The sequence below is a fragment of the Somniosus microcephalus genome, chromosome 22 (assembly GCF_052327205.1).
Source record: "Somniosus microcephalus isolate GS21.2 chromosome 22, FLI_Smic_1.0, whole genome shotgun sequence".
NCBI classification, from domain to species: Eukaryota; Metazoa; Chordata; class Chondrichthyes; order Squaliformes; family Somniosidae; genus Somniosus; species Somniosus microcephalus.
The window spans coordinates 12,270,984-12,285,238 of record NC_141008.1 but is presented as its reverse complement, the minus strand read 5'-3'; the positions used below and the strand labels follow the sequence as shown (position 1 = coordinate 12,285,238).

At 46.8% G+C, this 14,255-nt stretch overlaps 2 protein-coding genes across 5 annotated transcripts in view; one reads left to right on the top strand and one right to left on the bottom strand.

Moving 5' to 3' along the window:
• Positions 1–14,255, top strand: part of atp2a3 (ATPase sarcoplasmic/endoplasmic reticulum Ca2+ transporting 3) — an 824,766-nt gene that overhangs the window by 546,116 nt on the left and 264,395 nt on the right. The window lies entirely within an intron of this gene.
• Positions 1–14,255, bottom strand: part of zzef1 (zinc finger, ZZ-type with EF hand domain 1) — a 229,044-nt gene that overhangs the window by 154,650 nt on the left and 60,139 nt on the right. For all 3 annotated transcript variants that reach the window (XM_085964180.1, XM_085964183.1, XM_085964181.1), the window contains exon 10: positions 12,019–12,140. In XM_085964180.1, the coding sequence (XP_085820306.1) occupies positions 12,019–12,140 (122 nt within the window). The remainder of the gene's footprint in view (positions 1–12,018; positions 12,141–14,255) is intronic.

Here is a 14,255-nt window from a genome sequence, read left to right as displayed (position 1 = left end):
ACTGTATTTCATATTGAATTCAGAAACTGTATTTCATACTGAAAGATGTCAGGCAACACATGCACTGCTTCTAAAAGTAAAATTACATTGCTAAGGTAAATCTTGAACAAAATCATAGAATCTAGATGTAATAGTTGCCTAAACATTGAAAGTATCAACAGAGTGCAGCAGTTCTGAAAATATATTGGAGTGTATGAGCAGATCCATAAAATGAAAATCAAAGTAAATGTTACCAACATTTTATGAAGAATTATTGAGAACACATGTGGAGTATTACCTGGTCGCTCCACCCAAGAATGGAGAACGGCAGTGAACGTGTTCAGAGAAGAGCAAAGATGCCGCTGGGTTTCAGAATATTGAATTATGAGTTTACTACATCATCGTTATAATGTAAGGAATGGGTTAATTCTTTATATTATTAGCTTTTGCCTGCTAAGCAAGTTTCTGTTAGAGGGCTGGAAATGTCAGTTTCAGTGAAATGAAAAGCAAACACGAGAACATGAAAAGTTCAGCAGAGGCAAAAATAGACTTTCTCCATCGACCTCCAAAGGTGTGGCAGCTAGGAGATGATAAACAGGTTAATGGTGCCAGCCCTTCGAGAAGATGTAGCTAGGATGGCCAACTACTCAGAACATTGCCGAGGAATATGGCCAAGTGATAACTAAAGTATTGCACCTCCGTAACTGTCTCCAGTTGAATAATTTGAGTAACAGCTCAGTCAAGGTGAAGCCATGATAAAGAACTGTTATAGGATGGATGTGCCTATCTATCCAGTCATAGCCAGTGAATCACCTGCAATGGTTTCTCTTCCCACTCCCACACCGTTACCTCTGGAGTCCCCCAAGGATCTCTCCTTGGACCCCTCCTCTTTCTCATGTACATGCTGCCCCTTGGCGACATCATCCAAAAACAGAACGCCAAGTTCCACATGTACGCTGACGACACCCAGCTCTATGTCACCACCCACTCTCTCAACCACTCCACTGTCTCGGATTTGTTATGCTGCTCGTCAGGCAATCCGTATTTGATGAGCAGAAATTTCCTCCAACTAAATATTGGGAAAATGGAAGCCATTGTCTTCGGTCCCCGCCACGAAATTCGTTCCCTAGCCAATATCCGAGGCTGACCCAAATCATTCGCAACCTTGCCATCCTATTTGACCCAGAGCTGAGCTTCCGACCCCACATCCCTAAGACTCCCTACTTCCACATCCGTAACAAGTCATCTCTGCCCTTGCCTCAGATCATCTGCTGCTGAAACCCTTATCCATGCCTTTGTTACCTCTAGACTCGACTATTCCAAATGCTCTCCTGGCCGGCCTCCACATTCCACCCTCCATAAACATGAGCGCATCCAAAATTCTGCTGTCCTTATCCTAACTCGCAGCACAGGGGTGATGGATCCCAATCACCCATCACCCTGTGCTCGCTGACCTATATTGGCTCCCTGCCCAGCAACACCTCCTTTTAAAAATCTCAAATCCCTCCCATGAAAGAAAGACAGACTTCAATTTATATAGTGCCTTTCGCAACCTCAGCATATCCCAAAATGCTTTACAGCCAATGAAGTACTTTTGAAGTGTAGTCACTGTTATAACGTAGGAAACGCAGCAGCCAATTTGCTGTTTATGGGAGCTTGCTGTGTGCAATGTAACCATGGCCTCACCCCTCCCCATCACTGTAGCTCCAGCCCTACAAGCCTCAGAGAACTCTGCATTCCTCCAATTCTGACCTCTTGCGCATCCCTGATTTTCACTGCTCCATTGGCGGCCGTGCCTTCAGCTGCCTAGGCCCCAAGCTCTGGAATTCTCTCCCTAAACCTCTCCGCGTCTCTACCTATCACTCCTACTTTAAGACGCTCCTTAAAACCGACCTCTTTGACCATTAAACTACTAACAGGAGGAGGAGGCTCCATGAATATCCCCATCCTCAATGATGGTGGAGCCCAGCACATGAGTGCAAAAGACAAGGCTGAAGCGTTTGCAACAAACTTCAGCCATATCGGCCTACTCCCGAGGTCCCCACCATCACAGAAGCCAGTCTTCAGCCAATTCAACCATGATATCAAGAAATGGCTGAGTGCACTGGATACAGAAAAGGCTATGGGCCCCGACAACATCCCGGCTATCGTGCTGAAGACTTGTGCTCCAGAACTAGCCGCGCCTCTTGCCAAGCTGTTCCAGTACAGCAATAAAACTGTTTTATATCCGACAATGTGGAAAACTGCCCAGGTATGACCTGTCCACAAAAAGCAGGACAAATCCAACCCGACCAATTACCGCCCCATCTGTCTACTCTCAATCATCAGCAAAGTGATTGAAGGTGTCATCGACAGTGCCATCAAGCGGCACTTACTCACCAATAACCTGCTGACTGATGCCCAGTTTGGGTTCCGCCAAGACCACTCAGCTCCCAACCTCATTACAGCCTTGGTCCAAACATGGACAAAGGAGCTGAATTCCAGAGGTGAGGCGAGGGTGACTGCCCTTGACATCAAGGCAGCATTTGATCGAGTGTGGCATCAAGGAGCCCTAGTAAAACTGAAGTCAATGGGAATCAGGGGGAAAACACTCCACTGGCTGGAGTCATAACTAGCACAAAGGAAGATGGTTGTAGTGATTGAAGGTCAATCATCACAGCCCCAGGACATAGAAATCGGGCAAGGGGGCTGTGACATACTTGAACATATTAGCATCGAGAGGGAGGAGGTGCTAGCGGTTTTAGCAGGCCAAAAAGTGGATAAATCCCCAGGCCCAAACGAGATGTATCCCAGGCTGCTGTGCGAGGCAAAGGAGGAGATTGCAGGGGCTCTGACACAAATTTTCAGAACCTCTCTGGCCACAGGGGATGTACCAGAGGACTGGAGAACAGCTAACGTAGTACCATTATTCAAGAAGGGTAGCAGGGATAAACCAGGGAATTACAGGCCAGTGAGCCTAACATCTGTGGTAGGGAAATTATTGGAAAAAATTCTGAGGGACAAAATTAGTCTCCACTTGGAGAGGCAAGGATTAATCGGGGATAGTCAGCATGGCTTTGTCAAGGGTAAATCATGTCTGACAAATCTGATTGAATTTTTCGAGGGGGTGACTAGGGGGGTGGATGAGGGAAATGCTGTGGATGTGGTTTACATGGACTTCAGTAAAGCTTTTGACAAAGTCCCGCATAGGAGACTGGTCAAGAAGGTAAGAGCCCATGGGATCCAGGGTGCCTTGGCGCGTTGGATCCTAAACTGGCTGAGTGGCAGGAGGCAGAGGGTGATGGTCGAAGGTTGCTTTTGTGACTGGAAGCCTGTGTCCAGTGGGGTACCTCAGGGATCGGTGCTGGGTCCCTTGTTGTTTGTGATCTACATAAATGATTTGGATGAGAATGTAAAAGGTATGATCAGTAAGTTCGCAGATGACACGAAAATTGGTGGGGTGGTAAATTGTGAGGAGGAAAGCCTCAGGCTACAGGACGATATAAACGGGTTGGTCAGATGGGCGGAAAAGTGGCAAATGGAATTTAACCCTGAAAAGTGCGAGGTGATGCATTTTGGACGGACAAATAAGGCAAGGGAATACACAATGAGTGGTAGGACCCTAGGAAGTACAGAGGGTCAGAGGGACCTTGGTGTACATGTACATAGATCCCTGAAGGCAGCGGAACAGGTAGATAAGGTGGTTAAAAAGGCATATGGGATACTTGCCTTCATTAGCCGAGGCATAGAATATAAGAGCAGGGAGGTTATGATGGAACTGTACAAAACGCTGGTGAGGCCACAGCTGGAGTACTGTGTGCAGTTCTGGTCGCCTCACTATAGGAAGGATGTGATTGCTTTGGAGAGGGTGCAGAGAAGATTCACCAGGATGTTACCTGGGATGGAGCGCCTCAGCTATGAAGAGAGGCTGGACAGGCTGGGGTTGTTTTCCTTGGAGCAAAGAAGGCTGAGGGGGGACCTGATTGAGGTGTACAAAATGATGAGGGGCATAGATAGGGTAGACAAAGAGGAACTTTTCCCCTTAGTAGGGGGGTCAATAACAAGGGGGCATAGATTCAGGGTAAGGGGCAGGAGATTTAGAGGGGATTTGAGGAGGAACTTTTTCACCCAGAGGGTGGTTGGAATGTGGAACTCAATGCCTGAAAGGGTGGTAGAGGCAGGAACCCTCACAACATTCAAGAAGCATTTGGATGAGCACTTGAAATGCCATTGCATACAAGGCTATGGACCAAATGCTGGAAAATGGGATTAGACTGGACAGGGATGGATGGGCGGCGCAGACACGATGGGCCGAAGGGCCTCTTTCTGTGCTGTAAAACTCTATGACTCTATGACATCGCTGCAGGAGTTCCTCAAGGCAATGTCCTAGGCCCAACCATTTTCAGCTATTTCATCAATGACCTTCCCTCCAACATAAGGTCAGAAATGGGGATGTTCGCTGATGACTGCAGTGTTCAGCACCGTTCACAACTCCTCAGATAATGAAACAGTCCATCCCCGCATGCAACAAGACCTGGACGACGTTCAGGCTTGGACTGATAAGTGGCAGGTAACATTCCCGCCACAGAAGTGCCAGGCAATGACTATCTCCAACAAGCGAGAGTCTAACCACCGCCCCTTAACAGTCAACGGCATTACCATCGCCGAATCCCCCCACCATCAACATCCTAGGGGTCACCATTGACCAGAAACTTAGCTGGGCCAGCCACATAAATACTGTGGCAACAAGAGCAGGTCAGAGGCTAGGTATTCTGCGGCGAGTGTCTCACCTCCCGACTTCCCAAAGACTTACCACCATCTACAAGGCACAAGTAAGGAATGTGATGGAATACTCTCCACTTGCCTGGATGAGTGCAGCTCCAACAACACTCAAGAAGCTCAGCACCATCCAGGACAAAGCAGCCCGCTTGATTGGCACCCCATCCACCACCTTAAACATTCACTACCTCCACCACCGGCGTACCATGGCTGCAGTGTGTACCATCTGCAAGATGCACTGCAGCAACTCGCCAAGGCTTCTTCAGCAGCACCTCCCAAACCCACGACCTCTTCCACCTAGAAGGACAAGGGCAGCAGGCGCATGGGAACACCACCACCTCCAAGTTCCCCTCCGAGTCACACACCATCCAAACTTGGAAGTAAATACTGCAGATGCTGGAAATCAAATAAAAACAGAAGATGCTGGAAATACTCAGCAGGTCAGGCAGCATCTGTAGAGAGAGAAACAATTAACGTTTCTGGTCGATGGCCCTTCATCAGAACTGGAAAAAGTTGGAGATGTAAAAGGTTTTTAAGCAAGTGTAGGGGCAGGGAAAGGGGGGAGGGGAGGAAAGAACAAAAGGGAAGGTCTGGGATAGGATGGAAGGCAGGAGAGATTAAGAGACAAAAGGGATGATGGTGCAAGGCAAAAGGAGATGGTAATGGGACAAGTTAAGAAAGAAAAGATGAGTCTAGATGAAGTGTAAATGGAAATGGCAGAATCACCAACAGCTGCCATGTGAAAAAAAAAATAGGAGCAGAGGTTATGGTCTGAAATTGTTGAACTCGATGTTGAATCCAGAAGGCTGTAAAGTGCCCCTCCCTCACAGAACCAGGTTCCCCTTGTCCTCACCTTTCACCCCACCAGCCTACACATTCAATGGATCATCCTCCGCCATTTCCGTCACCTCCAGCATGATCCCATCACCAAACACATTTTCCCCCTCACCTCCCCTTTCAGCATTCTGAAGGGACCGCTCCCTCCGCAACATCCTAGTCCGCTCCTCAATCACCCCCAACACCCCCTCCCCTTCGCCCGGCACCTTCCCGTGAAAGCGCAAAAGATGCAACACCTGCCCTTTTTACCTCCCCCCCTTCCCACTGTCCAGGGCCCCAAACACCCCTTCCAGGTGAACAGCGATTTACTTGTACTTCTTGCAATCTAGTATACTGTATTCGCTGCTCACGATACAGTCTCCTCTACATTGGGGAGACCAAACGCAGATTGGGTGACTGCTTTGCAGAACTTCTCCGTTCAGTCCGTAAGGGTGACCCCGAGCTTCTGGTCGCCTGTCACTTTAATTTTCCGCTCCACTCTCACCGTCCTCTTACACTGTTCCAATGAAGCTCAACATAAGCTCGAGGAACAGCACCTCATCTTTCGATTAGGATAGACGAATGTTGTGTCTCGGGATCTTCATTTTTCCATGAAAAGATTTGGATACAATTTATGTTAAGGTGTCGCCTTTAAATTAACGCATGTTCACAAAAGTCAAAAATGCACCTACAGTCACATGGGACAAAGAGGGGCTTGGTATGTTAATGAGATCACCCAACCGTCAATGAGCAGCCACTGAAACTGTTATCTATGATGATTTAGAATAATAAGGGTGTCGTCTCATCTCGGCAAATATTCACACCTTTGGTGGTCGGAATGTTTATTCCGAATTACCTTTGCTTGAAGCTAGTTACAAAGTGGGGGCAGGGGGCACACAGTAGCAAGCTCCAGCAGCAACTCGACTGGACAATCCCCGGACAGGAGAGAGATGAGGAATCAAGCCCCCAGCTTTCTATGGGACAGGGGACAACAGGAAAAAAAGGGCCCACATGTTGGAGGTCAGTTGGTGAGGTCTACTGAGAGATGGGGCAATTAAGGCCCAAGCAGGTTACCTCCAAAACAGAGCTGACCAGACCTATGCAGAGGTCTGATGCAATACTTCGGCTGAACCCACTAGCCGGGACAGGGTGATGATCAATGTTCCCTGCAAGCTGTGCAGCCACGCAGCACTCCAGGGAACCCGCGCAGCCGGCTTTTCAATTCAAAAACCGCGCATGCCCAGCATTTTAAATGGCCTGCGCAGCCCCTTAAAGTGGCCACACAGGGCCAAACAAAATTAGTGGGAACATTAGTGATAATGGTTTTGCACTTTTCTTATTTACAAAGGGGACCCAGCACCAAACCCCACAGGTCACACTATGGCAAAAGCAGATTGGGCAGTACAGGCAAACTCCTGAGCATAAGGAACATAGGGTCCGCTTATGGGAGTGAGCAGCACTGCTGAACCCGAGAATATCTCCGGCAGACTCAAAATTTGTAACAAAGAATGAAAGTGAAGCGTTTACAAATTCAGCATAACACAAGAAATAACTTTCAACTTTAGAATCAACCTTAGAATAGACTCTCACCTCGTACAGCAAAATACTGATTCTGTTCAAACATTCAAAATATAATTGAATGCAAGAGAGTAAAAGGTTAGGGGTGTACTGTAGGAAAGAGAGAGATGTCGGGAACTGTCAAATCAAGGCCTGCAAGATGACTTGGAAGATAGAGTGGGCTGGATGGGATGAACCACCTTTTCTAATTAACACATTCTTGTACACTGAAGTATAATGCAGAAAGGCAGGTTGCATCACAAGTGTAAGCCATGTAAATAACATCCTCCATTTAATGTCTATAGCGAGCTCTGGTCAAGATTTCTAATCATTCCAGCACAGTTTGGATTTTGTTGCTGTGGTTACATGCTTGTTTGTTTGCATTAATATTTAGTACTTCTATAGAATAAGAATGAAGTTGCTGCACTCTACTGCTGCATTTTTGCACCACTGTAATTGTGGAAATAAAGCAAATAAACAGATAGATGAACATAGAATCAGAGTCCAACCCATCCCCCCAGCGCTGACACTGTGGACGCTGGCAGTGGGTCAGCCATCACCAACCCTCTCCACATCTCCCTCCAGAATGTCCGTTCACCTGCGAACAAGGCCCTTGCCATCCATTAGCTTATCGTGGATGATTGCATCGTCATCATGGCCATGTCAGAAACTTGGTTGAGGGGTGAGGACACCTTACCCTGAAATGAAGCCTCCCCACCTAGCGAAACCTCCCACCACTTGCTCTGCCCAGACCACCGTGGTGGCGGTGTGGCTCTCATCACCAAATCACACCTTGGTCTGTCCCCCTACTCATCAGACACTTTCTCCTCCTTGGGGCATCTCACCTTATTCCACCCCTCTCACCTCATTTAAAATTCTCGTTCTCTATCCCCCACCCAAGTACGATAAAAATGTTATTACCGAGAGATCTTCACTGCTTTCCTCCCTCAGCACCAAGCAACATCTCATCCTCTGTGATTTCAACCTCTATCTCAATTCATCATGCTCTCTCTCCTGAGTTCACTAGCCTCCGATCCTCCCTTAATCTCTCCCTCCATGTAAACTCCCCAACCCATATTCACGGCCACCCCCTTGACCATGCCATCACTCGTGGCCTCGCTACTCCCATCGTGTCAATCGCAGATAAGGCTATCTCTGACCACTTCCTCGTATCGCTCTACTCCCACATCCCCCTTCCACCCCCCACCCCACAACCCTTCCTTCTGTGTCCGCCCCTGGAAAAAAAACTCACCCAACTCTCTTACAACCGCACCTATGAAATCCCAAGTGTCCAGCCTTTGGCCCTCCATTCACCATGACATTTCTGCAGCTACTCAACCACACCCTCACCACCACCTTTGATGTCCTAGTCCCTATTAAAACAATTACTCTCTCTCACCCTGGCCATTATTTCCCCCTGGTACAGCCCTCATCTTCGCTCCCTTAAGTCCGAGGGACGCAAACTTGAACGGATATGGCGGACAACTGGTTTAGCCATTCACCGCCAGATCTGGCTGGACCACATAAAGCATTATCAGGTCCTTCTCTCGTCTGCCAAAAGTGCTTACTATTCCAGAATCATTCTAACATAAGAACATAAGAAATAGGAGCAGGAGTAGGCCTTTCGAGCCTGTTCAATAAGATCATGGCTGATCTTCTACCTCAACTCCACTTTCCTGCACTATCCACACATCCCTTGATTCCCTTAACATCCCAAAATCTAGTGATCTCCATCTTGAATATACTCAATGACTGAGCCTCCACAGCCCGCTGGGGTAGAGAATTCCAAAGATTCACCACCATCTGAGTGAAGAAATTTCTCATCAGTCCGAAATGGCTGACCCCTTATTCTGAGACTGTGACCCCTGGTTCTAGACTCCTCAGCCAGGGGAAACATCTCCCTGCATCTACCCTGTCAAACCCTGTAAGAATTTTGTATGTTTCAATGAGATCACTTCTCATTCTTCTAAACTCTAGAGAATATAGGCCTAGTCTAATCAATCTCTCCTCATAGGACAATCTCCCCATCCCAGGAATCAGTCTGGTGAACCTTTGTTGCACTCCCTCTATGGTAAGTATATCCTTCCTTAGGTAAGGCGACCAAAATTGTACACAATACGCCAGGTGTGGTCTCACCAGGGCCCTATATAATTGCAATAAGATGTCTTTACTCCTATACTCAAATCCTCTTGTAATAAAGGCCAACATACTATTTGCTTTCCTAATTACTTGCTGTACCTTCATGTTAACTTTCAGTGATTCGTGTACAAGGCCACCCAGGTCCCTCTGAACAGCAACATTTCCCAATCTCGCACCATTTAAAAAATACTCTGCTTTTCTATTTTTCCTACCAAAGTGGATAACTTCACATTTCTCCACATTATATTCCATTTGCGATGTTCTTGCCCACTCACTTAGCCTGTTTATATCCCCTTGAAGCCTCTTTGCATCCTCCTCACAACTTACATGCCCACCCAGCTTTGAATCATCAGCAAACTTGGATATATTACATTTGGTGCCCTCATCCAGATCATTGATGTTGATTGTGAATAGCTGAGGCCCACGCACAGATCCTTGCGGTACCCCACTAGTTACAGCCTGCCAACCCGAAAATGACCCGTTTATTCCTACTCTCTGTTTCTGTCCATTAACCAATCCTCAATTCATGCTAGTATATTACCTCTAATCCCACGAGCCCTAATTTTGTTTAATAACCTCTTGTTTGGCACTTTATCAAATGCAAAAATAAACCTCGGCTTCTATTCACCACTGCTAACCGTATTCATAAACCCCTCTCCTCCACCCTCACCTCCAACAAGTGTGAGGAGCTCATGGAGTTCTTTGTCTCTAAGATTGAGACCATCCATTCAGCTGCCTCTGCCACTTCCCTTCCTTCCCCTAGCCCACCGAGCCAAACTTCCTCTGAGGTTCCCCCTTGCCCTAGCCCTGAACTCGCATCTTTCTCCAGTTTCTCTCCGATCTCCCCTTATGTCCTCTCCGCGCTCATCTTGTCCACAAGAACCACTTCCTGCTCCCTCGATCCCACCAAACTGCTGACCACCCAACTTCCTATTCTGGCTCCCATGTTAGCTGATATTGTTAATGGTTCTCTCTCCTCAGGTACTGTGCCCCTCTCCCTCAAATCTACCATCACCACCCCACTCCTCAAAAAACCAACCCTTCACCCATCCGTCCTTGCAAGCTACCGCCCCATCTCCAACCTCCCATTCCTCTCCAAAGTCCTTGAACGTGTTGTCACCTCTCAAATCCGTGCCCATCTTTCCTGCAACTCCATGTTTGAATCCCTCCAATCAGGTTTCCGCCCTTGCCACAGTACTGAAACAGCTCTCAAAGTCACAAATGACATCCAATGGCTTCCCGCTCCCGCATCATTACCTCTGGGGTCCCCCAAGGATCTATCCTTGGCCCCCTCCCATTTCTCATCTACATGTTGCACCTCGACGACATCATCCGAAAACACAGCGTCAGTTTCCACATGTACGCTGCTGACACCCGGCTCTAGCTCACCACCACTTCTCTCGACCCCTCCACAGTCTCTGAATTGTCAGACTGCCTGTCCGACATCCAGTTCAGGATGAGCAGAAATTTTCTCCAATTATATATATCGGGAAGACCGAAGCCATTATTCTCGGTCCCCGCCATAAACTCCATCCCGCTCCCTAACGTGTCTGAGGCTGAACCACACTGTTCGCAACCTTGGTGTCATATTTGACCCTGAAATGAGCTTCCGACCACATATCCACAGCATAACCAAGACCGCCTATTTCCACTTCTGTAACATTGCCCGTCTCCACCCCCGCCTCAGCTCATCCGCTGCTGAAACCCTCATCCATGCCCTTTTTACCTCTAGACTTGTCTATTCCAACTCACTCCTGGCTGGCCTCCCACATTCTACCCTAAGTAAACCCGAGGTGATCCAAACCTCTGCTGTCTGTGTCCTAACTCACACCAAGTCCCGTTCACCCATCACCCCTGTGCTCGCTGACCTACATTGGCTCCCGGTTAAGTAACGCCTCAATTTAAAAATTCTCATCCTTGTTTTCGCATCGCTCCATGGCCTCACCCCTCCCTATCGCTGTAATCTAGTCCAGCTCCACCCCCCCCCACCCCCCCCCCAATATCTGCGCTCCTCTAATTCTGCCCTCTTGAGCATCCCTGATTATAATCACTCAACCATTGGTGGCCGTGCCTTCTGTTGCCGAGGCCCGAAACTCTGGAATTCCCTGCCTAAACCTCTCCGCCTCTCTTTCCTTCTTTAAGATGCTCCTTAAAACCTACCTCTTTGGCCAAGCTTTTGGTCACCTGCCCTAATTTCTCCTTGTATGGCTCAGTGTCAAATCTATTGTCTTATAATACACCTGTGAAGCGCCTTGGGACGTTTTACTACGTTAAAGGCGCTATATAAATGTTGTTGAAACGCAGAGGGAGGCCATTCGGCCCATCGTGCCTGCTCTTTGAAAAAGCTATCCAATTAGTCCCACTCCCCTGCTCTGTCCCCATAGCCCTGAAAATTTTTCCATGATGTGTTCATATCTAACCAAATTCTCATTTCACATTAACGTTGAGCCTTATTGCATCTTCCTAATGAATTGTAGATATTGGCGAGCTTGAGTGTGCATATCATTTTTCTTATTTATTTCTATCATTATAAAACCACCAATGGAGCACTGTTAAATAAATTAACCTAGAAATCCAGTCCAGTAGCGATTTAAAAACAAATTGCAAATGGAGAAAGGACAGAAAATGCTGGAAACACACAGCAGGTCCATTAACCCATCTTTTGCAGTTTAATAATTTACACACCATTACTCATGCAAATTGTACCAAAATAATTTTGCAACAAACTTTTAAAAAAGGAGAAAATATTGTGTTCTTTGACTCACGTACCAATTGTCTAGTTGCCATCGCAAGAAAGGAGTCGTTCAGGCTCGCCATGGTCTTATTCCCACTGCATTTCAGCATCAGGAAATCCAGAACACTGGACGCACTGGAGATGTGGCGTTTGACATCTGTTGAGCAATATTATGGTCAATAACACAAAGAAATGCTAATCAGTCATCACTTCCAGTCTCTGGCATTCTCTAGAACGCGGGTGAAAGTTTCAGCAGTCGAGTCAGTTCCACAAAGGTCGTGCAAGCTTGGGTAAAAGCTTAACCTGTCCAATACAGAACGCCAGAGTAAAGGAATACGTTTCTTAGCACATTAGTCTGAAAAGCGACACAACCCATGGTTAAGTGGGTTAATGTTTATATTCACAGCAACATTCACTGAACTGCTTTAAAACATTGCATACATTATCAGAGCTCATTCTTCAAAACCATCCACTTGTCAGAAGTTTTTTTTCCTTCTTGCTGAAATAACATTAAATAATAAAGCGACATTACAGGAAGCTCTTGATTTACCGGCACCTAAAAATACAGGAAACTCTCTGGTATCCGGCACCAACAGGACCGGGATGGTGCCAGTTGATTAAAAATTCCGGTTGACAGAGAGGGTTATCTACCGAGGCTATTTTTAACAAACAAAGAGTCAGACTCCTGTTATTGAGGTGTTTGGACTTCTGACAGCGCCAAGAAGCCAAGTAGTGGCAGTTTGGAGAACTACCCCCCACTGACTAACTCGGCCACCGCGGGAGACTCGGACTCGGCAACATTTCCGGTTATTGAGGTGTTTTCGGACTATGAATTTTGCCGGTTAATAGAGAATTCCGGATATTTAGGTGCCGTTTAAACGAGAGTTTCCTGTAACCGGAAATCTCTTAACCGGTAAAATTCAGGAGTAGGTTCAGGTAAGTTTTACTTCATATTAGTTGGCCGTTCCTGGATCTGTGGCTGTGTAACCGGGGTTCCTGCACCTGTTGCTATGCAACAGGGATGCCTGGATCTGTGGCCGGGGTTCCTGCACCTGTTGCCATGCAACAGGGACGCCTGGATCTGTGGCCGTGTACAGGGCTCTCGTACCTTTTAACTATACCTCTCTGTAATCCGGACTTTGATAAACCGGCACCACACCGGATAAAAAAGAGTTTCCTGTACTAACTAATCAGAAAGTACAGAGTGGTTTATTGATAGCTCGTACTTGCACTGAAGAGTTCAGGAGCACCGAACAGTCAAAATAATTTACAAATAAACAGATTCTCTTCCCTCCCATAAAAAACTGTAAAAAGGAGTGCATCAACCAACCAAAGGCAATAAAGATGGCAAATCAGGTAAGAAGTAGCTATCTGATTTTTTAATCTAGGAATCTAAATAATGCTGAAATCCTTAGTGCACGGTAATTCTGGTACACTTCACTGTAATTTTCAATTAGAAAGAACTTGCGTTAAGGAAAGCCTCAACACACCCTCAGGACATTGCAAGGTGCTTCAGGCCAATGAATTATTTCTGAAGTGCAGTTACTGTGCCAGATCCCAGTGCGCATGAAAGGAATGACCAGTTCATCAATTTTTGCTGATGTTGGCCAGTTAGGAGACTGGGGGAACTCCTCACTCTTCAAGCAGTGCCACAGGAGTGTTTACATCTGCCAGAATCACCAAAAGAGTTCATCCAAAATGTCACACTTCTGACCACATAGCACTCCCTCAGTAGCAGTCTAGATTATGTGCTCAAGTCCTGGAGTGGGACTTGATCAAACATCCTTCGGACTTACTGGTAAGCATGATACCAACTGAGCCAAGGCGAGACTTTAATATAAAGCATTTTATGCTAATTAGGGAGGGTCTAAAATATATTCTGGTGGCCATTTAGTAATTCATTCACTGGTCCACGAGTTCTGAATGCAGACTCAATTAAGTGAAACTTTGAATGCTAGAACCCAACTTAAAACGCTCTAATGTCAAGAGGTGCGGTCTTTCAGATGAGACGTTCAACAGAGACCCAGTAGGCCCTCTCATGTGGACGTACAAGATCCCGTGGCACTAGTCAATGAAGAGCAGGGGAGTTCTCCCCGGTGTCCTGGCCAATATTTAATCCCTCAACCAACATCACTGAAAACAGATTATCTGGTCATTTTATCTCTCTGCTGTTTTTGGGACCTTGCTGTGTACAAATTGGCTGCTACAGTTCCATATATTACAACAGGGACTACACTTCAAAAGTGCTTCGTCAGCTGTGAAGCGCTTTGGG